The 25,174-nt window shown below is 41.8% G+C and overlaps 1 protein-coding gene across 7 annotated transcripts in view; it reads right to left on the bottom strand.

The window, feature by feature from the left end:
* The window catches only part of FARS2 (phenylalanyl-tRNA synthetase 2, mitochondrial), a 378,326-nt gene that overhangs the window by 267,003 nt on the left and 86,149 nt on the right, over positions 1 to 25,174 (bottom strand). For all 7 annotated transcript variants that reach the window (XM_061591178.1, XM_061591172.1, XM_061591225.1 and 4 more), the window contains one exon: positions 13,960 to 14,091. In XM_061591178.1, the coding sequence (XP_061447162.1) occupies positions 13,960 to 14,091 (132 nt within the window). The remainder of the gene's footprint in view (positions 1 to 13,959; positions 14,092 to 25,174) is intronic.

Raw genomic sequence — 25,174 nt, 5'->3', positions numbered from 1 at the left:
AGAAAGTGTTTTCAGATCTTTGTGAAGTGACGGGAGTCATGAGTTGGAGTACGAGACAATGAGAAGGGATGTTGAAAGTTTCACTTCAATCAATGCATTGTCCCGCCGTGTGATCTGAATCTACTGACCATTATGGGCAATAGATAAGTTAGTCAGTTGAAAGGGCCCCTGACTGAATTCTCTCCTTGTTACTTTCCTCAAGTTTAAGCATGTCTTTGATTGGTTAGACTGATATTCTCAGAGCTATCGTTTCTCCTCCTTCTTCCCACAATTCTCTCTCTTTCCCTACCCTTTGAATTCAGCTAGTGTACATGATTAGGATTTCCTATCCACATGTACTTTCTTAATAAAATGAGTTTATTTTAAGATAAACACCACTCTCTTTCATATTCTTTTTATATCTCCAATGAACTCTGCTGCATAAAGCAACTCTCTTCAGTATGGACTACCCACAGACAATTCCAAGAAGGAAAACGTGGATTTTTACTATGATCTGGATAAGTCCATAGTGAATATTTCTTATGAGTGAGTCCCCACGTGGTGATCAATGGAATTTACTACTTCAAATAGCAGCCACCACCCATTTTGTTTTGTTTGGGCTAGAGAGTCCAACATTAATCACAAGAGAGAAGCAGGAGAGCCCTGATGTTATGATATTCCCATTTAAGACTGTGTTTAGGACAGAATGAACCTCAAACCCTCACAACTGATGCACAGAACAATTTCATCTCTTTTCAAGCCAGTCAACCTGAGCTGAACTTGCACATGCCATCACAAAATGATTTAACACACGTTCACATCACCAGCCAACTGACCTGAGCTGAGCCACTTGGACTCATCCAAATTCTACAAAGCTAGACCAGACACGTGTTCAATCTCAACCAGAACAATACAATGTATTGTTTCAAAATTCCTACAGCATTATTGAGTAACTGCATTTTCCACACGCAGAGGCATTGCTATTGGGAAGGCATACCAGTTAGGCTACCTGCTTCACCTGCTCTATGACTTCTGCACAAGTGATAAGACATTGTCTGAAAAGATGTACAGTGCTAGATGCAAACCATGAAAATCTTTTTTTCACTAAAAAAACCCTGCTGCTAAGATATATGCTTCAAAAGACTTCATCTCTAACATTTCATTTGGAACCGATTCATAAATTAAACAATTATGCCTACAAGGTAACATTAGCATGTCTTTTCCATTAGCTACTAGTTATTACTTATTACATGGGATGGAGGGTTTTTAACATGTCATACTTAAAATTGCTTAATATAGGGGTGCACAATTCAAGCCATCCTGAGGGTCATTTCATTACCAATAATAGATAACATGGGCCACGCCATGGGCTCTACACAACCTGTAATAACTGTTAAAGGTAATCACCACATATCTCTTGGGCTTGTGGGCTGAAAGGTAAGTCTCTCGCAGAATCCCCTAAATTATCTGACTCATTCAGTAGGTTTCTGTCTCTCACTCCTATTGATTTTTTGCACACCAACATTTTCTAAACGTCTATGTTCATCCAACCCTCTTTGCTTCTACTGTCAAGAGTTTCAGTGTGTCTCCCTGCAAAAAAGGAAGAGGATAGAGCATTTGTTTTAAAATAAAAGTTATATATAAAAGCTGATACAACATCGAGTTGATTTCTTTTCATGGTCAGGCACATTCTGCATGAACCATACTAAGACTGCTGTGTGCAAAAGCAAGCCGAGAAATGGATCTTACTTCATTTCAATGCCAGAGTACCTAATTTCATTGCTGGCCTGTGTCATGTGTTGTGAAATTCAGCATCAGGCATTCAGTAGTGAAGGGGTTGAATCATACCCAAGGACAGTATCAGAAGTCAGACACAAAGTCTGCAGAATCTTTAACTAGGGAATGCAATGCGAAAGAAAAACCAGAGAGTGAGGTGGGTGTGAGTGACACTGTTAAAGCTTTTGCTCTTCCCTTTCTCTGACTATTCATCCATTTGGTACATACTTCTATTCAAATGCAAGTGAAATCAAGGAAACGTTTCTCAGTAAATCAAAGAAAGGGTTCACAGTAATATACTCTTCAGTACAGCTTAATATTTCAAAACACAAAAGATAAGAGGCCCAGCACACATTCTATAAGGCATTAAACAGTACAACTAAATTCTTCACTCACAACTAAATGTTCAAAATCGAAAATCTCAAAAGCTTTAAAAACTTCACTGAACTGTCTTCAGGTTTTTTTCCAAGGAACAAACTCTCTTCATCATAAAGAATATGTGACTAAACTCTGGTGTTTCAAACTCACTAAGGACAGGGATAGTGCCTTTTGACTTACCCCCAAAGATCCTCACATTTCTCTTATGGCTTATATTCACTAATAGGCAAAAAAAAAAAAAAAAACCTTGCGGGTTAAGAATGTACCTATAACCAATATAACCAATATAACCAGATATTTCTATCACACTTAAAAAGCAGGGAAATTGGGCAGCTATAGTGAATGCACCAGGGGAGCAAGAGATCTGACCTCCTCTCTGAGATATTGTACTGCCCTACAAATTTGTAAAAAAGCAAACACAATTTAAATTGGTCTTTTACAGTCCAATCCACTTCCTGTGTAGCTTGGAAGAATTTGGTAACATGTGCCTCTGAGCATGCAGTGAATGGTGGCAACATCTGTAATCAGGACTGCATCTCCAAAGATGGAGAATTACATTATTTCTATGTTTGTTGGTGTTCTTACTTTGCTTCTTTCCTGTGTTACTACTGTTTCTAACCTAGAAAATTATATTTCTCTCATTATTCATCCTAGCAATCTGTGTCAAATTTATTTTTTATTAATTTCAAAGCCTTTCTATTGGTCAATGTCATATGATGGTGAAGACAGCCTTTTGTGTTTCAAACTGGAGGTTATGTTCTATTCTATTTTGGGTGCATTAACATTTGAATCTGACACTGCAGTTTGATATAAAATCAGACTGATAACAGTATGTTGCTACTTAAGCAATCATTCTAGCTGTTGGAAAAAAACAATCTTGCCCTGCCCAAGATGTATGTGTTCAGCCTGCTATGCTTACACCACTCCACTTAAGGAAAGGTGGGCATGGTCAACTAAAAACATAGAGCATACCTAGAAATTTGCTAGAATATATTTCACCCCCCACTGTTTTATCCTGTGCACACTGAGACACTCTTCATGTCCACTACAGACTATTCTGCAAAATAGTCAGTGCCATTATTCCACAATTGTTTTTGGAGTTTTTTAGTGTAAATTATGCGTATTCACAGAGACAGAAGCAAAAGAAAATGATTTCCTATAGGAAACTTCACTAAAATTGCAAAGTAAATCAAACATATTTAAAGTGACTATCTGAACTCTATCAACTGTCTTAATATTGTTGCTTCCTCCTCGACAGCATGTCTTGTTTCTGTTATTTGGGCTGATTGCAGGTGTTGCCACCACTCAGCATAAGCCCAGAGGCACATTACCAAATTCTTCCAAGGTACACAGGAAGTGGATTGGACTGTAAAGGACCAACCTAAATTGTGTTTGCATTTTTACAAATTTGTAGAGCAGTACAATATCTTAGAGAGGAGGTCAGGTCTCCTACTCCCCTAGTGCATTCACTACAGCTGCCCAATTTCCCTGCTTTTTAAAGTTTGATAGAAATATCTGTTAGCTATGGGTACGTTCTTAAACAGAAAGGGGGAGGGGGAGGGAGGAGTGAAAGAAGGGGAGGGAAGGGGCAAGAGGGAGGGGATAGGAAGAGGAGGAGGGGAGGGCAACTTTGATCATTTGCATGCTTTTTGAGTTCTTCCTGTACAATCATGCTTAGGATAGGTGAAACTGACTTGGGGGAGGGGCAGGGAGGGAGGAGGAGGGGGAAGGAGAAGGGGAGCAAGCCCAGCAGCTGTGAGTCTGGCTTTTAGAACACTGACAGTTGGTGGTCGCCATTTCAGCCGGTAAGACGCTTCTCTTTCTCTTGCTGTGTGTTCCTTATCTTTAAACAACCAAATAAACTACTTAGAAGCTCTATAAAGATAAATGAATACATCAAAGTCATTCTAATGAATCCTAGCTTAAAATAGCTAGAAATAGCAACAGGACATCCAACTCTTTACGACGGGGGAGCCCTCCCACTACTTCTGGGCACTGTAATCGGCAAGGCTGTAAATCCTTTAGCCATACTAATCAGCTAATAAAAGCAAATGACCCTTTTACAGGGGAACGCGCCAGAGCAGGGCCCGAGGCAAGATATTGTTAATCACTCAGCTAAAGCGCAAACAAAAATTACAAGTTTCTTTTCTATCAAAAGCAACCCTTTGAATCCTACAGCTTACCTCCAACAAGAGCTAAGAGCCTCCTCAGCACCGGAAATGAATCATGAATGGTCTCTCTCCCATGAGATTTTCACTAAACACTACCCGATGAACCAAGCAGCTAAAAGTTTAGCTGAAGAATTATTGGACGCGGGTTTCAATGCAGACCTGAACTCAGTGTGTGAAGGCTACCCTTCGGAAATTCTAACAATAGACTCCTACCAAGCAATGGAGGAACACCAGACACCCTCTGGTGACGGGAATTCACATTTGAAAAGACATTTGGACATCTTAGAGGAATTCAAACTGCTCAAAACTTATATTACAGAAACCAATAAGTTACTCAATACATTGGTACAAGCGATTGGACCTGCGTTAGACAACAAGCAGAAAAAGCCCAATCCCACCAGAAGCGACAAACATGACTGCAAAATCAACGCTAACCCAATTAAAAGAACCTCTGCGATACACACAGGTATCACATCATTCAAAAAACCTAAAAATATCAAGAATTTTAAACAAAAAAAATCTACAATTTTTAATTATAAACTGCTATTTCGACTGTTAGATAAGCAAACAAGACTGAACCAATCCAAACAGAAACATAAATATAACGGCCCTCCTGTTGGACAAGTTCTCAAACAATCCCAAATAGCACCCGATATCAAAGTCATAGATGGTGAAGCAGTACTCTCCATATTAGAAGACAAGGATATACCATCAACCTCGACTCTGCCTGCAGATAGAAGGACCAGGTCCGCAGCCTTGGGGTTGTTCTTGATTCCAAGCTGTCCATGGAGGCTCAGATTTCGGCAGTGAGCCGGGCAGCTTGGTATCAATTACACCTCATTCGTAGACTGCAGCCCTACCTTCCTGCTCATCAGCTCCCACTGGTGGTACATGCCCTGGTCACCTCTCGGTTGGATTACTGTAATGCGCTCTACGTGGGGTTACCCTTGAAAACGGTCCGGAAATTACAACTTATACAAAATGCTGCGGCTCGACTACTTACAAACTGTCGCCGCCGGGAACACATCACTCCAGTGTTGTTCGAACTACACTGGCTTCCAGTTATTTTCCGGGCCCAATTCAAGGTGTTGGTATTAACCTTTAAATCCCTATACGGTCTCGGCCCAGTTTACCTGATGGAGCACCTCCAGCGCCACCAACCATGCCGCCCAACAAGATCAGCCACACAGGACCTTCTCTCAATCCCGCCAAGTAAAACAGCTAGGTTGGCGGGGACAAGAGAGAGGGCATTTTCAGTGGCAGCCCCCACTCTCTGGAACTCCCTCCTGTATGACCTTCGGCATGCCCCTTCCCTGAATGTATTCCGCCAAGCTTTGAAGACCTGGCTCTTCAGACAGGCCTTTGGGACTTACGGGGAGGGTTAAATTTTTACGACGAATAGCCTACTACTCTGTACTGGAACTGTTTTATTGTTTTATTGTTATATTGTATTTTATGATGTATTTTATTATGATGTAATGTATTGTTGTTAAATTGTATGTCGCCTAGAGTGGCCATTGGCCAGATAGGCGACCCACAAATTAAATTATTATTATTATTATTATTATTATTATTATTATTATTATTATCAAACTCATTTCTAAACTGCTCTCATATTTATCCATGGGATCTAGTCCTTCAGCCCTCTAAGTTGGTAATCTCCTATAATCGCTCTAAACGCGGGTACACACCTCAATATCCAAGTATCCCCTTTTTGGACAAATGTTTTGGAAGAGCGCTACAAATAAGATCTCGGATGAATTTCATTAAGTCACTGTTGAATATCTCTACAAGCCCCTATCAGTGTTGCCTAATCGTCACCCTTCATTCACACCAATATGCCAACCAAATCTACAGAGTAAGAGATACTCTTTTAAAGGACGAGGATATAACCCTACAAAGATACTATACGGCTCAACCAGGGCCATTGGTAGCTATTTGTGTACCTGTTTCTTGCCGGGAAAATCAGACTACAGAAGAATTCGATCTATTCGGCAGTTCCCATCAATCTATGGAGTCATCTTCCGACACATCTATTTACTACTCTAGAAACAACACAGCCCCCAAATCTGTACTAAGCTGCCTGGAAGAGCTGGAACCTGAGGAATCCCAGCCCACAGATCTGTACACTCAACTTCCAAACACAGAGCGTTTAATTCTTATAAACAAACTTTATAAGTTGATTGACCACCTTAAAACAACTGCAATGAAGGCAGACCATCTTCAGAAGATCCCGGATGCAAGGCCACATGGGGAGAAATACTCTAACATCGCCCCATCTGATTTGAGAAATTCCCCACCTCGTACCTGCAATAAAACAAGAACAAATGCACTAATTAAACCTATAATGGTGGGTGACAAATGGGACAAGGCGAGATTTCTATATCCGGCAGAACTCGGCTCTCCCTCCTGTCCAACCGACTCTATACAGAGGGCTGTTAACTCTAGCTGGCCCTTCACAAACAAAGACAACTCTGCTGACATTTTAGACTCCAACAAGGAAACGAACTGACACCACATTTATAGCATAAGTGAAGGCCAAGAGAACAAACTCATCTTTCTGCCTCCAGCACCATTACACCCTATATCTCCTTCTATAAACAAAGAGGGCTTCTGTCTCCTTTCCTGGAATATCTCTGGATGGACCTCCAAATCAAATGACTTAGAATTTCTTAACTACATCAATAAATATGATATAATAGCCATACAAGAGACTTGGTCAAACTCTACTTTCTCACTTCATGGCTACTCTTCTTATCATCTTCAAGCTACACCTCCAGACAACAACAAAGGCTGAGCAAAAGGGGGATTAGCAATCCTTCTTTCCACGTCGATGGCGGTATCTCCTATGGAATTACATCCCCTGGACAACATAGCTATGGCAATACTTTTATGCTTCAATTCAATTACCATATTGATTATTAACATCTATATCCCTCCGTCTACTAGGAGAAGACACTTGGATATCCTTTGGGAAGCTCTCGATAAATATATATCAAATTTCGAATACACTTACCCAAATGCGGAATTTATTTTGACTGGAGACTTCAATGCTAGGACTGGAGCCACTTTGAACTCCCTCTTTGCCACAAAATTATGGAAAGGAGAAGAATTTGATCACTACCTCCCCTCCCATGACAGAACTTTGAAGGATGCCAAAATTAACTATGGGGGGATTTGTTTGATGCGTTTCATAGGTAGTCATGAGATGATGATATTAAATGGTTGTAAACTACTAAATGATAATGGGGAATTCACTTTCATCTCCAACCGTGGGAGCAGTACAATCGATTATGTAATTATAACAAATCGCCTACTGAGGGCAATCACTAAATTCAAAGTAGGAACCAAATTAAATAGTGACCATCTTCCTCTTACTATAACATGCTACATTCCCGAACAAACTCATTTAACATCAGAATACCATCATTCCCTAAATAGTGCCTACCTTGTTCATAAAAAAACGATTTGGACCGAACTTCTATGTTCAAAACTCGCAATCTTTTTTAAGTCTACAGAAGCTGTGAATATACGTGAAAGGATGTTACAGGATTCTGATGTGTATACATGTCTTACCAACTATGGGCAATTAATCCTTCACATAGTCTCCATTCTGACCCCAAAAACATCTAAAGACAGGTGAATTGTAAGATCCAAACCAAAATGGTTTGATAAAGAATGCCTAGAACTTAAACGTCAGCTAAGGTGTATATATTTACAATATCGAGATTCCAACATTAAGTCTCTCCCTGAGGTTTATTATGAAGTCAAAAGGAAATATAAGTCAGCCCTAAGCACTAAGAAACAACAGGCCACTCACCAAGAATGGAAACTTCTTATAAACGTAGCGAGATCTAAAAACACAAAAAAATTTTGGTCCACTATTTCTGCTTCCTGGAAAGCCACACCTTATTTTTCTTGTAACATTTCCCCTCAAAGATGGGAGCACTACTTTATGCAACTTTATCGAACCGAATCCTCCCAATCCACAAATTTTATCTCTTCTTTAGTTTTCTCTGATCTTCCTCAATGGCCACCTCCCAATCAGGAGGAAATAACTGAATTGATTGCCTGGCTAAAACCATCAAAGGCCCCTGGCCCCGACAATATCCCCCCCGAACTTCTGAAAAACTTCTCGGAGTGGTGGGCCCTGATTTTGGTAAACATCTTTACCAATATAAATAATACTGGTCTCTTTCCAGAGGCCTGGTTAGAAGCAATTGTTGTGCCAATACACAAAAAAGGAGATAAAGAGGACCCGGCGAATTACAGGCCTATTAGCTTACTCTCTGTAATTGGCAAATTATACACATCGTATTTAAAGATAAAACTAAACAACTGGCTAGAAGAAGAATGTATATTAGGAGACGAACAAGCCGGATTTAGGAAAGGACACTCTGCACTAGACCATTGCCTCCTTTTGAGCCATCTCGCATCGAAGTACATGAAACCTAGGGGTAATGGATTGTACGTAGCATTTATAGATCTGAAATCTGCTTTCGACACTATCCCTAGAGACCTCCTTTGGAACAAATTAGCACAATCTTCCATAGATAAAAGATTATTATTTCTAATCTATAATTTACACCAACGTACTTCGTTCTGAGTTCGTTGTGGAAAGGAGGGAGGCCTAACGAATCCAATCCATACTAACCAAGGGGTAAGACAAGGTTGCACCCTAGCCCCCCTTCTTTTCAATTTATTTTTGAATGACCTCAACCCAATGTGCTTATCCAGGGAGTACCACCTCCCAAAAATTGGGAATCAATCCTGCCCTCTCCTCTTATATGCCGACGATGCGGTTCTTTTATCTCTTTCAAAGATCGGACTTAAAAGGTTAATACACACTTTTATGACCCACTGCACCTCGAACCGTCTAACAATCAACTACCAAAAAACCAAAATTCTAGTTTTTTCAAGACGTCGAAACGTAGGCACTTGGATGGTTAATGGTCAGCAAATTTCCCTAGTTTCTCAATTCAAATACTTGGGTATCATCTTCCATTCAGCTCTGAGCTGGGTCATACATATTAAAGCTGCTGTAGCACTTGCGCACAACAATGTGAAAAAACTTCTACGCTTTTTTTACTATAAAGGGGGGAGATATTTGCCGGCAGCAATTCAGATATTTCAACTGAAAATCATACCACAATTATTATTTGGTGTGCAAATTTGGGTCTCTGCATTCAATAACTCAGTAGAATCTGTCCTTTCTTCCTTTCTGCGCCAAATTATGGGCTTACCTAGATGCGCTCCAGCAGCTGCCCTCAGGCTAGAAGCTGGCCTGCCATCACTAGCATGCCAAGCGTGGCTGCTTGCCCTAAAATATTGGATCAAAGTTTCCTATGAACCCCCTCTGGGTTATTTAGATCACATGTGGAATGACACCCATATTTCCTGTTGGAATAACAACATCAGGAATAAGCTTTCCCAGATTGGTCTATCTTTTGACTATCTCTCATCTCAAACCTTCTCCTCGGCCAGAACATCCATCTGTACCCGTCTTAATGATATTGATTTCCAAATTGCCAACAACGAGGCTACCAAAACTTGCTCCCCAGTATATTTTAAATTGGATTTCAAATTTCATAAGCAGGCTCCCTACTTAGATTATCTTGAAGTACCCAATCTGCGTCTGGCCTTTACTAGGGCCAGATTTAATTCTCTCAATTCCGCACTTTTGACAGGGAGATATAAGGGGATTCCCCTTGACCGCCGCTTATGCCCCTGCGAATCTGGCAGTATCGAAACCCTTGAACATGTTATATTACTGTGTCCTATGTATAACTATATACGTCATAAACTTTTTAAAAAACCAATGGAAATTGTCTCCTGGATGTCGCCCGATAATAAAATACGTTATCTCATCTCAGGCACCAATAGGGGAATAACAAACGGAGTTGCTAAATTCCTGCACGCTGCACAAAGTTTACGCTCTAAAGTTCTTCCAGAGTAATGTATGTATCTTTTCAGTTGCTAAAGATATATCTTTTTTAATGTTCTTTGTTAACTTTCTTTACTCTTTTGTAATGTTTTATTATATGATGGGTCACTGACCGTAAAAATAAAGAATTTGGGGAGGAAATGTAGGGGGAGAGAGGAAGGGGGAGGGGAGAGAGATGGGGAAGAGGGGGAGGATATTAGGTGGGTGGGCACTGGGCAGAGGGAAAGCCCCTTTCCTTTCCAAAATGAAAATATTGTGAACACTATCATTGTTTTTCAGGGTTTTCCCCACCTTTTTATTCTACAGCAGACACATATAGTCTCCCTCCCAAGTTTAAATCAAAGCTGTCACTGGCCACATCCACACCAGACCTTTATTCCACTTTACACAGTCATGGCTTCTGCCAAAGAATCTTGGGAAGTGTAATTTGTGAAGAGTGGGGAGAGTTGCTAGGAGAGTCTTATTCCCCTGACAGAGCTACATTCCCCAGAAGAGGGCTGACTGTTAAACCACTCTGGCCACTGGAACTGTCAGGGGAATAAGAGTCTCCTAACAGCTCTCAGCACCCTTCACAAACTACACTTCCCAGAACTATTTGGGAGAAGCCATGACTGTTTAAAATGGAATAAATGTCTGACGTGGGTGTTGCCCCCTGATTAGCCAAGCCAAACAGCTTAGTCTGGCTTTTAAAACTCTGACAGTTGGTTCTTATTGAGCTTGCCTGTGCTATCATTGACTCCAATGATAAATTTCTTAAATTAATTAAAAATCTGCCAGGCATTTTTAAAACTTTTAAACTGCAGAAGATGAAGGTCAGAGCACGGGGCAAGGTCAGTAATAGGATTACAGGTACTCTGTGAACATGGCTGGTTTTTAATTAATTTCAACAAATTATGAGACCACTGACAGAAGTCCAACAGGGGTCTGTATTTTTTTCCTCATTTTACACTTTGAACTCTAGATTCTCTATGACTGTTTTGTGTATCACCATGAAAACTAAGAGGGTTGCTAAGCAAGTGTTTCTGAGTTCAGGACTATAAGTTTGGTAAGGTTTTGTTTTGAAATGAGCTTATGGAAGGCAACAAAATGGCATGGGGGATATGTTTAATTTAACACTGCAGAATGTGGAAAATCCATGCTGGCTATAGTATACAGCCCCTCTTGTGGCTGTATAATATAGAGAACAAGCCAGCTGTTTCTTAAACAGGTACACTCCAAGGCAAATATTTCCTAGGTTTTTTTATTAGAAAAACATTTTTTCCACAGCTGATAAGATATACTTCAAGTTTCCAACGCTCAGCTTCAGAATGTCATAATGTTTTGTGCATGTATGTTAATTTAATTTTTTTTGCACCTTTTCCAATGCCTTGTCATTGTTTTACCAACACAAGCCATTAGCTGACCAAAAAGTGCCAACTGAGGGACATTTCACTATAGGATTTTCTGCAATCTTGAAAACACTTTGAATGTTTCTTGCAAGTACACATTATAGAATGTATGAGGAGTATTCTATGGGGCAGGGATTCTGACGCACAAGGAGACAACTGTAAATAAAATATTGATAAATGTCTTCAGTTTGGCCCACTCTGAGATACTCATTCTCAAACCAATTTCTGAAATTCCATTTCTTCCACCCTTGGTCTTCTTGTCCATTCCGATTACAACCATTCAGCTTATAAAAAAACTGAGAAAGATAACAATGAAGTCTTAACCCAAAGGCTGCAATATGTCCAACACTTAACTTGAATATGTCTCTCTACACTACATTTTTATAAGCAGCCACACCATCATGCATTATGTGTGGTGTGGCGGCAAAGTGTCTTACAAAAAAAGATTGGATTTGAAGCGTGGCAGCAGCAGGCCCAGAGCACCATGGTGGTGGCGGTAGGAGCAGGCCTGGACCTCAGCGGGTCTGTGCAAGAAGGCCTGGAGCTCGGCATGGGGGGCTTTGGTGATCCAGGGGGAAGGGGGGATCTTTGACAATGGTAGGCAGGGTTGGCAAGCAAAGCAGGTAGCGGCAGAGTTCCTAGAATTAATATATGAATCTGCCTTATAGAAAGATCTTTGGCCTATCTAGCCCAATACTGTCTTCTGTGATTGGTAATGGCTCTCCAAGGTCTCGGGCAGAGATATTTGGAGATTCCAAAGGACTGGCAAAGCATGTGGTACATTCCAATAAGTTTGACCCCCCCTTTTTTTTAGCCTGTCACAGCCTTGTGAAACAGATGTGGGAGGTGGATGCTAGCAAGCCCTACCTAAAATTAAGCTGATTTTCTTGCTATGGAAGTGACCTGACAACACAAAACTACCTTGGAGTAGGAGCGTCAACTATGAGGATATATAGATTAGATTCCAAGCCTCCGCAAATCCCCTTGAGAACAGCACCTGCTCAGAGCAATATGAGACACCCCTCCTCTGCTCTTCTACCCCCAGTTAAGTGGAGTCTGGATCAGGCAGAAGCAGCACCAGAGGACACCCTAATTCAAATGCCGCTGTGTCAATCAATTCTATTCTGTGTGACAGGCAGAGCAATATAAACCACTCTTACACTAATCTGTAGGGTATCTGGCTTAAGCCGCCCTCCTGCTGGCCACCAAATATAGGATGGTGGTGGGAGGCCTGCTGGCAGTATCCCCACTAGCGGAAAGCCCCAAAACAAGTGTTCCAAGAGCAAGGAGGGGGTGGAGATGAGCTGCCTGAGATCCAGTGGATCCTGAGCAGCTCTCACTGCTCACTCAGTGGCATTCGAACACAATCACTGTGCCAGTCTGGAGCTGGTGCAGGCAATGGGCCTGATTGTTCTGCCCCCACCCTGACCTTCCGTTGTAGCCACCATGAGCGGCTGAGCTGCAGGTGCAGTGATGGCTCCACCACTCCCCAAAGCCCTGTATGTGGAGTTGCAGGTAGGAACTGCAGCTTAAGTGTTAGTACTATTCCATCAGGTTGCAGAGCAGAAAGAGAGAAGAGAAGCAAAAGAGGGCTATTCCATCAACTCTTAATGAGACCAGCTTGGCCCTCCCTCAACCAACCCCTAGTAGCAGGCTACCTGGACTGTTTCCATCCCAGCTGGTCATTGTAAAAACTGTATCTTTAAGAAGAAGTGCGTGAGCTTGCTTTCCCCCTCATCCCTCCCCAACTCTTTTCTTTTTGTGTCCTGTCTTTTAAATGATATGCCAGAGGGCAGGGACCGTCTTACTACTGTAAATCTCTTTGGGAACCTTCTTGGCTGAACAGTGGTTCCAAGGCTGGCCTTTGGTAAGGAGTCCTAGCTTAAACCAAGTCTTGATACTATCTGCAGAGATTCCACAGCCTTCCCAAAGTTGAGCAATCCTATGTTATACCCAAGGATATTCACACTTCTTTGGAGACAATAAAATCTGTCTTTGGAGACAATATAATCTGTTTTTGGAGACAATATAATCTGTGCATGATTCAGCCTCCAAAACAAAACAAGCTTCCTCCCACAACACAGTACATAATTGGGCTTGAGGTGTTAGTTTTTGGTTTACCAATTAATGTGGTAACCTCACAGTACAGCATGCAATGTCTGCTTTCTGTCTCTAAGCTGTTAGCAGTCAGTGCTGCTAATGCAGATCCGTGGGTGTATGCGAATGTGCGCTGCAAGCAGAGGCAAAGTGCTGGACTGTGAAGCTGATTGTGCTGGAAGTCTTTACTAATAAAGATGTCAATGAAGCAAAGGTGTTTTCATACCTGAGTTAACTAGCTGCTGCTCCATGACTCCGCAACCCAAGACCTCCAGCCATTCTCCTTGGAAGTTGATCTCCATCTCGAAGGACGGGTGAGTAAATGGGAAGTAGCAGTTCACCCATCTAATTTCAAGTCCTATGCCATTGTTTAAAAAACAAAGATATAAATAAAAAGGGGGATGTGATTAAGAGGCTTCCTTTCCCACTCTTAGTAAAACTTGCCTTTCAATTAATGACATCAATTATTGCAATCTATGGAAAACAAACAGAAAACAAACTAATTTACAACACTTTTTGTGAGTGCAAGGCAATATATCTTGGATATTGTGGGGGAGGGGGGGAAACCCATGTCTTTTCTAATATGAAAAACACTTTGTGCAATTCAGACACCCTTTAAAACCAAATCAATCATTTGTCAAACTCCGGCAACCACCTGGCATGGCAGGAAAATGAGCCCAAGATCATAGGCAAAGGAGGTAATTTTGCTGTGCTCAGTAACTGGAAATGATGAACAGCTCCTCAGAGATACAACTAATATTTTTTAATTTTGCAATTCTTTTTTTTAAAAGCTATTATCTTAACGACCTCTTTTAGCAAATAAATCTCCATAGGGGTTTGTTTTTTTGGGGGGGGGGCTGCACTACTGGTGTAAGCCACTTTAAATACAAAGCTATTCTCCTCTGATTTGTGCTTCTGCAATGAATATTTTATAGAGTTTTATAATGAATAAAAACTACATATAAAGTATTTCTAATATATATACAACAGACTCCATTAATGAAATGGCAAGGGGAAACTTACACATGCACACACCAACAAGGAGAAGAGGCAGATATGGATGTGCAGCATTGCACAAAGTCAGTTTCTTCTCTAGAATGAGACTATTTTTTTCATTCAGATTAATTTCATTTACTCCTTACATCCCGCTTTTGCTTCCGAATGGAAATCCAAATTGGTTAATATTTGCCAGATGCAATGTATTTACAGGAGGGGTGAGGGACCTGTGGCCTACTAGGTATTGTTGGACTCTAAATCTTATCATCCCTAGCCAGAATGGCCAATGCTCTGGGATAATGGGAGCTGGAGGCAAAAACATCTGAGGGCCACAGGTTCCCCAACCCTGATTTATAGTGATAACAGAAAAAGCTACTTGGTAATAATTAATGGATGAAAACTATTATAAAGACTTATCAAGAGGGTTTTTGCTCAAGTTATTCCGGGTCTAGTGCAGTACATAATCTTATTTATTTATTTATTGTACTTTTATCTCTCCTTTCCTCCAAGGACATCAAGGCAGCATACATGATCCTCCCCCACCTTTATTTTATTTTGACAGCAGCCCTGTGAAGTGGGTTAAGCCAACAGATAGTGACTGAGCCACGGTGTTAGTAAGCTTCATGGCTGAGTTGGGAATTTGAACCTGGGTCTCCCCAGTCCTAGCCCAACATTCAAACCATGACACTACTCATCCAATTTGTAGGGAACACACATCTGAGAGAAAACCAGAATACATTGTTATGCTATGTTGATCAATTACATTTTATAATGCATTAAAAGAAGCATGAAGTAATGGCAATGTTGTACCCAGCTGTTTTTATGAGGTAGTCTTGGGCAAGCTACTTTTTCTTGGACTCAGCTTAATAACTCCTAGGGCTTATCTACACAGGAGCATTGATTTTTACTAAACACTCTATTTTAACCTCTCTTTTCTATTTGCACAGTCTGCATTCGGTGCTCAATGCTAGCTGCAAATATAGTCTTTTCCATTCACACAAGCAGTCCTTTGTCTATGAAGGATCCACCACAGTTTCCCAATGACCACACCCTCTAATTTTACATTTCCACGCCCTCTGGTTGCTAGAGAACTGAGCATGCTCAGTTTATTTTACCAGCTGCAGTAGATTCCTTTTTAAAATAAAACGGAGGGGGGAAATAAAAATAGTGGACAAAAGGAGGATGGAAGCTCTCTAGATCAGGAGTTTTGAAACTTTGTCTCCTACTGTACCTCATCCGAATTGCCAATGGTCTTTGTGGGCAAATGAATTGATTTTATTCCTGTTTTAGCAATTGTAATATGGTGTGCTAAATGATCTGTGTCTTTTAAATTTATTTGTATTGCTGCAAAATTGTGTGTTCCGATTTTGACAGCTTATGTCCTATGTATTAAAATAGAACTCCCCACCCCACCCCAGGTATGAAAGGCCAATGGATCCAGGACATGTCATCCTGTAACTCAACAGAATGAATCATCCAGTGGCTGCGTAAGGATGACTGTCTACTCCTGTTTATGTCTTTCAGCTACCTGAACTCTGCAATGTGTTAAGTTCTCCATTATGATTCTATCAGCTAAACCGTATGACCATTTGCTTTTGTCTAATGGAGAAATGATATTTTACCCACTAACTATCAAGCCTTGCTTCTGGAAAGTTTTAGACACTTATGGTGTGATCCCATGCATACTTGCTGGAAGAAAGGCTCACTTTGTTCCATGGTACTTACTTTCAAAAAAAGAGTGCATGGACTATGGCCTTAGCCTTCTAGTAAATAATCTTGCTTAGTATCCTTGCGCTTGTACAGAGAGAACCAAACAGAAATCTTAAGCAAATGTAATTCCTGCAGCATGAAAGGAATGTAGGCTTCATAACAAAGTTCAGAGTATACTTCTGGCTATATAAAACTGGATACAAACTCAATGTGTTTTAGTTGTTAAAACTAACTTGTAAGTGTATGGAAGCCTTCAGGAAATATATACATTTCAAAACAGAAAACTTGATTAATTTTAAATCAGTGATTTAAATTCCCTTGATTACGTCAATCCACTTTGATAGTAATGGCAATAGCATTTATATAGTACATTCCAAGTATTATTAATGGAGGGATCTGCTTTATACTGAATCAGACTGTTGGTTAATTAGCTCAGCATTTCTAAAAAAATATTTTTATTGAATTTTCAAAAACATTAACATTAGAACACAACTTTTTGCAGTGTCACAATGTCACATAAGTTTGCATCTATACACAGATTACAAGTAGAAGACCAATACTTATCCCCACATACACACACACACACACTTTCTGTTGGTTGATTTGCTCGGTATTGTCTACACTGACTGCCAGGAATTAAGACAGGAGTCTTTCCTGGCCCTATCTGAAGATGCTGAGGACTGAACCTCAAACCTTCTGCATGCAAAGAATATGCTCCACCACTGACCAATGCTCTTTAAAGTTCTTTCCATACCCACTCTCAGTAATCTTTGCAGCCAGTAAGGGCTTATCTACATAATAAATAATAATAAAATAAAATAAAATTTTATTTGTTAGTCGCCTATCTGTCCAAATTAACAGACACTCTAGGCGACTTACAGCAACATAATAAAATACAGTAACAATCCAAAACATAATTTTCTATTAAAACTAACATCAGAACATCAAGTAGTACATCAAAAGCTAAACTACCCCAAAATTCCCATAGGCCTGCCTCAATAGCCAGGTCTTAAGAGCTTGGCGAAAACCCATCAGGGAGGAGGCACGTCGGAGTTCATAAGGGAGAGAATTCCAGAGGGTGGGGGCCATAACCGAGAACACCCTCTCCCTGGTCCGCACCAGCCTAGCTGTTTTGACTGGTGGGACTGAGAGGAGGTCCTGTGTGGCTGATCTTGTAAGGCGGCCTAATTGGTGATACTGGAGGCGGTCCTTCAGATAAACTGGGCCAAAACCATATAGGGTTTTAAAGGTCAATACCAACACCTTGAATTGGGCCCGGTAAACTACTGGTAACCAGTGTAGATTTACCAACACTGGGGTGATGTGATCTCGGCGACGGCTATGCTTAATCAAGCGTGCCGCCGCATTCTGTACCAGCTGCAGTTTCCGGACCGTTTTCAAGGGTAACCCCACGTAGAGCGCATTACAGTAGTCTAAGCGAGAGGAGACCAGGGCATGTATCACTCGTGGGAGCAGATGCAAAGGAAGGTAGGGTCGCAGCCTCTGTATCAGATGTAGTTGATACCAAGCTGCCCAACTCACTGCTGAAACCTGAGCCTCCATGGACAGCTGGGAGTCAAGAATGACCCCTAGGCTGTGGACCTGGTCTTTGAGGGGTAATCTCACCCCATTAAGCACCAAGTCAATATCTCCCAACCTTCTCCTGTCACCCACGAGCAACACCTCGGTCTTGTCGGGGTTTAGCTTCAGCCTGTTCTCGCCCATCCATCCACTCACGGCCTCCAGGCACTTGGACATGGTCTGCACAGCCAACTCTGGTGAGGACTTAAATGATAAATAGAGCTGAGTGTCATCTGCATATTGGTGACACTGCAGCCCAAAGCTCCTGATGATAGCTCCCAGCAGTTTTACATAAATGTTGAATAGCATGGGGGAGAGGATAGAACCCTGTGGTACTCCACAATTAAGGGGCCAAGGGTCTGAAACCTCATCCTCCAATGCCACCCGTTGGTACCTGCCTGAGAGATAGGAATGGAACCACCGTAAAACCGTGCCCCCCATTCCCAATCCCTCTAGGCGATTTAACAGGATACCGTGGTCAACGGTATCAAAAGCCGCTGAGAGATCCAGGAGGACAAGGAAGGTATATTCTCCCCTATCCAACGCCCTCCTCATATCATCCACCAGAGCGACCAAGGCTGTTTCAGTTCCATGTCCGGTCCTGAAGCCTGATTGGAAAGGATCTAAATAATCCGCTTCATCCAAGTGTGTCTGTAGCTGTTTGGCCACCACTCGTTCTATCACCTTGCCCAAGAATGGCAAATAACAGACTGGGCGAAAGTTGTCCAACTCTTGGGGATCCAAGGAGGGCTTTTTTAAGATGGGCTTTATCACTGCCTCCTTGAGGGCTGATGGTATTGCACCCTCTTCCAAGGATGCATTTACCACTGCCTTGATCCCTTCGCCCAGTCTATGTTTGCAGCTCATAATGAGCCACGAAGGGCAAGGATCAAGCAAACAGGTCGTTGGCTTCACAGTAGAGAGCACCTTGTCCACTTCCTCAGTGAGGAGAGGCTGAAACCGATCCCACCGGACCGGAATGCAACTGGCCGACTCTGGCCCACTTCCTGTATCCACGGCGTATGGAATCTTGTTCTTCAGGCACTCGATTTTATCGGCAAAGTGTTTAGCAAATGTGTCACAGGAGGCTTTAGAGTGCTCCATGGGTTCCTGGGCAACTGGACCGACCAGGCTTCGGACCACTTGGAACAACCTCCTGGGACAGCACTCTGCCGACGCAATAGAGGCAGCAAAAATTTTCCTCTTTGCTGCCTTTGTTGCCATCTGGTAGGCCGCTATTGCTGCTCTAACCAGTGTCCGATCGTCTTCAGTGCGAGATTTCCACCACTGGCGCTCTAGTCGTCTCACCTCCTGTCTCAGACCCCGCAACCGTGGTGTATACCAAGGTTCTGTCTGAGTTCTATTCAGGGGGAGAGGACGTTTCGGAGCCACCCGGTCTACCGCCCTGGTAATCTCCCTATTCCACTCCGCTACCAGGGTTTCGACTGGGTGTCCTTCAGTCAGCTCCAATTCCCCCAACGCATTCAGGAATCCTTTAGATTCCATCAGGCGTCTGGGGCGGACCATCCTAATGGGTCCTTGTCCCCTGCGGAGGGTGTGCAGCACTGAGAGGTCTATATTCACCAGATAGTGATCTGACCATGACACGGGGTTAGAAGAAACTGCCCCTATTTTCAGAGCACTCCCTTCCCCTCCCGAGACAAACACAAGGTCAATAGCATGGCCGGCTACATGGGTGGGCCCTGTATTACTAAGGTGCAGTTCCCAAGAAGTCATGGTTTCAATGAAATCCCGAGGGGCTCCCATGAGAGCGGTCTCAGCATGCACACTGAAGTCCCCCAACACCAGTAGGTTGGGGGAGAGCAACCGTACAGCCGAGACCACCTCGAGCACCTCGGTCAGGGAGTCTGCTGTGCAGCGGGGTGGGCAGTACACAAGCAGAATCCCTAAACTGCCCTGGTGGTTTTCTGTGTGTTTGCTGCTACTCATGTCTCCTCTTAATTTGTACTGTTCACATGACATTACTGGCAGATGCTATAACACAGTTTTTCCTCTGTAAATATATACTAACCCAATTCACTGATAATATGAAAAGTAGAGAAAAATACATTTCCATTCCACTCCACTAGTGATTGCAGATGCTTTGCTCTGATGTTTTTAGGTAGATGTGTCAATCGTTTCTTTTTTATACACCCCTTTCCATGACCACTATATCCTCCCTTCTTTCATTTTGTTTCCTGTGAGTTGACAAGCAACTTCCAGCTGCTCTCCTCAGTTCTGCTAGCCTTTTCTATGTTGCTACAAACAACCACAGAGAGCAGACTACTGATAGTGTTCTACAGCTATTTACTGCAGTAGCCCCACTTCTTGGCAAATGAACAGTGCCTTTATTATTTTTATTTTCCTCCTAACTTGTGCGCAAAGGTGTAAAACTTCTCAAACAAAGATTATACTTTCAGCTCTGTCAACTCAAAATAAACTTGTGCAGGTAGTTTCTCTGTAACTGACATGCTGGGTACCTGATCTAACATATCTCAAGGCAGATGATTATCTGGTGATACATTAGGAGACTAGCCCTTCAACCTCAGTTTGTTGGAGCACTCAAGTAGCTTTTGTGTAGACAAAAGCTGAAAAAATATCAATATATAACTGATGTGCACAATTTATAATTCACTAAATCAAGATAGTTTAGATAACAGACAGTTACTTTCAACCAGTGCCAAGGCTTCCCAAGTGTTTTTATAAAAGAAGGCCAAAGACATTTCCAAGGCCCACTTGTTGCACTTTCTTAACTTAGTCACCAACTTTTTTTTCGCTTGGTCAACACTCCTTTTACTGCTCCCAAGGAGATCCAGCCCTGATGAATACCTTTGGGTAGTGCAGGAGTAGTATGCATATGTACTGGAGGAGAGGTATGCATAATGTATGTACTGGGGGCTCCAAGTGAATCCTGGTCACACGATTTCTCCTCTATGGGACTGACTCTCCTCCTCTCCATCAAAGTATTTTTAAGGACAAGAAAAATCACACAATCAGGCACGTATGGAAGCTCCAATGTTATATCACATGAATGAAGGAGGCACAGACACATAGGATAGCACAGACTGATGTCCATATAAGACATTTATCATATATGAAGTGACTGTAAAGATCACAACATGGCTCAAAAAACCTGGAAGATCTTCATTAGCTTTTTCCAAAAGCTTGGGGTAAGGTTCTATTTTTAATAATAATAACATGAACTGAAACAGATAAAGAAGCTACAAATGGATGATCTCATGTGAGACAAAATAATAATAGTCATTATCATTATTATTTCTGCTTTATTTGAGAGTACAAGCCCACAAATTGGCTAGCATAATGCATAAGTTAAAGATCTGATGAACAGTACAAATGCACTATTTAAAACTCATTAAAACCACCCCAAATCCTTCTAAAAGCGCACACATCAGCCTAGCATAATCATAAACACAAAAACAATCTCATTGAGATCATTCCATGAAGACAACAGAGGAAAGATAAATCCTCAGAACCCATTTTAAACATTGTATGAAAGGGGCTTGTCTTATCCCACATGAGATTGAACTCTCCAAATGTGGGGCTACTGCCAAAAAGGTCCTGTTTTGCATGCCTTTAAAAGATTGCTTATCAATATATTTATCTATAATCTGAGGTTGTCATCACTTTGTACACAGAAAACCAATACATTTTATCCAGGATCATGTACAAAATTAGTGACAAAACCAAGCACTGACTAGAGTTGATTGTATAAAGAAGAAACAACAAGTATTCATATAAACCCCAAACAGGAAAATTCCTGACAGGGAAAAAGGTTTGTTAGACACCTTATTATTTGTGTAGGAGTTTTAATTACAATGTTCTTTGCTAGATTTTCTGCTAAAAATATATCCCTTTAACAGCTTCCAAATTTGCCAACATGTTGCATGAATTCTAACACTAGCTGCATTTCCTTTGATTGAGAATTATGTCAGTAATGAAGACAATTCTTGCTGAAATATAAGAACACTACTGGGTCTCAGAGCAAAGTTCATTTAGACAAGCATTCTATAGGGACACAAATTTGACTAATACAGAGTCAGATCATTGGGCCATTCAGCTCAGGTTCGTCTACACCAGGGACAGAGTATCTGAGGCCCTCCAGATGTTGCTGGACTACAGCTCCTATCATCCCTGACTATTGGCTATACTAGCTGATGGGCTATCAGTCAGTTTACAATATTGACAGAGGTTCTCCAGGGTTTAAGACAAAAGTCTATTCCAGCCATACTGGAGATTCCAGGGAGATAATATCCCTGATATGCAAAGCAGGTGCACTACTAATGAGTTATGGCCCTTTCCTCTAGAAGTTTAGAAGCAGGTGTTGTTCATCCTCTCTTGTTGATCCCCCAGCTTCTGGTACTCTGCTCTCCTCAGTATGGGAAAGTAAAACTGAAACATGCTTTTATGCAAGATGAGAACACTGGGGATGTGAGGAACAACAGGGGTGGTAAAGGAACTCAGGGGAAGGCCACTTGACATTAACCACTTGCAATCTGTGGAATTTAAGGGGAAATGCAGTTTCAGTTCTAATTAATGACCTTCAATCAGCTGAATGTTGGAGCATCAAAGCGCAGCCCTGACAATCAGCTGGACTGACTGTATTAGGGAGTTCCCCATCAGTGCAGCCGAGTGCATCTCTAGTGCAGCCGAGGGGGCTGGAGGAAGCAGCTTGGATTTAAAGTGCTGGAGGAAATACTTTTAATCCAAACCCTTTTCTCCATAGAGACTTCAAAGGGCTTCCCTGTAACTGTAAATCACCTGATCAGGCTCTCTGAAGGCATGTTGGTCCCACCCAAAAGTTGGCCCATGGGGGAGATAAGAATTTTGCTGCCCAGAGAATTATTAATATCAAGTGACTGAAAAAAAACAAATGAATCAATGAAAGTATATTGCCTCTGAACTTGTAAGTTTCATTTAGCAGTCAGCTATCATGGCTAGCAACCTTTGATAATGGTCCTGTACACATATTACAGTGAGTGAACCAAAATTAATGGCTTACCATGAATATGCCAAATTGGGCTGTTTTGTTCCTCTTGGCTCACACTAGGAGGAAACAAACCGCGATCTTTGGCTTAGCATCACAACTGAACCGGGAATCAAGCTTTGTTTGAACAAAACACGATCAGTAAGTCAAAAACAAACCATGGGCACAGATTATGGTTTGTTGCGAGTGAAAGAAACCATAACCCCTGGTTCCAAAATAACCTTAAGCTACAGATCATGCCTCATGCTGGGAGAAGCAGGACGGAGCAGGAGAGATTCGCTTGGGCACAGTAAGCCATGCTTTATGATTTACCATGAAGTACAAATGAGATCAATGTTAAGATTGCAATTTGGGTTGATAATAATAATACCAGATTGTAATTGGATTGGATGCTGTCATTTGTGTTGCAAGTGTTGTGTAATTTCATCTTTTATCATTTTAATACATTTGTTAGCTACTCTTCAGTTTATCTATGAGGAAAAAGTAGGAATATATTTTTTAAAATAAATAAATATAAAAAGAAAAGTCCCATTCTGCCTTTTTTATTTCTAAGCCTTTTTCAAGAGCTACCTTTGTTAGCATTAGCTATCACCAAATCCTGCGGTAGCAAATTCCAAAAGTTATTCATGTTCTGCATGAAGGAATACTCCCTTACTCTTCAGCTACTGCACACTATTCAGTTACTGCAGAATATTTATTATGTTTAGCAATATGTAACTGCATAACCATATGCAGGCAATGCAGTCCAATCCAGATTCATGCCCACAGAGAAGAGACAACATTGCTGCAAAATCTCCAAATACCAGTGTGGGTGGGGTGCATTTAAAGAAACCCTGCATATTGCTGCCTTTCTATTAGCTGAGCTACAAGAAGGTATACTCTGTGTGTGGAAACTTGCAGGCACTGTCAGCTCTCACTGGAAGCATGAATTGTGTGTGGAAGAAGGTATAGTCTGAGTGCTGTGATATTATCACAATGAGTAGCTAAGTAGACCCATCAAAATGTATGCACCCAAGTTCGTCATGTCAATTAATTTCAATGGATCTGCTCTGAGTGCAACTAATGTTGGATACAACCCAATGTGCCTGTTGTCACTATACCTTCACTGGCGTCTTCCATGCATGGATAAAATTGAGGATGGGGCAGGGCATCATTAGTGAGCAACAGTACTATGAACCGGAGGGACCATGGAAGATCGCTGCCCTCTGTTTATGAGAGGCAATGGATCCTGTAACCACCCCTTCCATTCTTTTCAGATGGATAAACAGATTATTATTGCCAACCTGTAGAACTGAAAAGTGTATTACTACTTTAGTAAGAACTAAACAAATGGTATCTCACTGTTCTGCTCAGGGCGAGAGCCACGAGTCGGAGATGAAGGTGAATGCAATTCTTGTTTTATTAAAGTAATGGATACATCAAAGGCAGTTCGCTTCATAGAAGTTCCTATGCTAACTCACTACAATTCCCTAACTAATCTCTACACATGCTCTGCAGCGTATGGAGTAAGTTGACTCAGCACCCAAACCTGAGAGCTGCAGTCTTAAGTAGGAAAAGTCTGGGATCGTAATCTCTGACCCCTTTGCAAGCCCTGCCTCTGCCCTGTCCGTCTCTCACAGCGTCGAGAGCGAGGCGAAGGGGGGCGTGCTTCTAACAGCTCATCCGAAAGAACCGGCTCCTTAGCAACAGGCTCGAGGTCAGGGGGTGGAGACGCATTTGAAGCATCCCGAGAGCTGCTTGGTAAAAGGGGAGTCAACGTGCGCTCCGAAACATTGCCCAACTGCTCTTCTGGCATGTCTGGGGGCTGCGCGCTGTCCTCTTCGGAGGCAGCACCGTCCATGGGAACTGGCACGAAGTCAAACTCACTCCCTTCCCCAAGGTCTTGAGGAGATGCAACAACTACTGGATCCTCAGTGCCTTCTGACTGCTGGGGAACCTGAAACTCATGCCTTCCCCCTCCCGGGGCCTCATGAGACAGCTAGGGCTCAACACTCACTTGCTCAACACCTGCCAGATGCCTTTCACCCAGTTTTGTGTTCCTTTCCCTTCCCACCCTTTGTTTTGTTATGGTATTGATTTTTACCCTTTATTTTTCTATAGTTCGGAAAATTTTCAATAGATATATAAAAAAATAGCAAGCAACACTGAG

The sequence above is a fragment of the Rhineura floridana genome, chromosome 1, assembly GCF_030035675.1.
Source record: "Rhineura floridana isolate rRhiFlo1 chromosome 1, rRhiFlo1.hap2, whole genome shotgun sequence".
NCBI classification, from domain to species: Eukaryota; Metazoa; Chordata; class Lepidosauria; order Squamata; family Rhineuridae; genus Rhineura; species Rhineura floridana.
The sequence above is the reverse complement of the archived record's forward strand: the minus strand, read 5'-3'. Positions and strand labels throughout refer to the sequence as shown.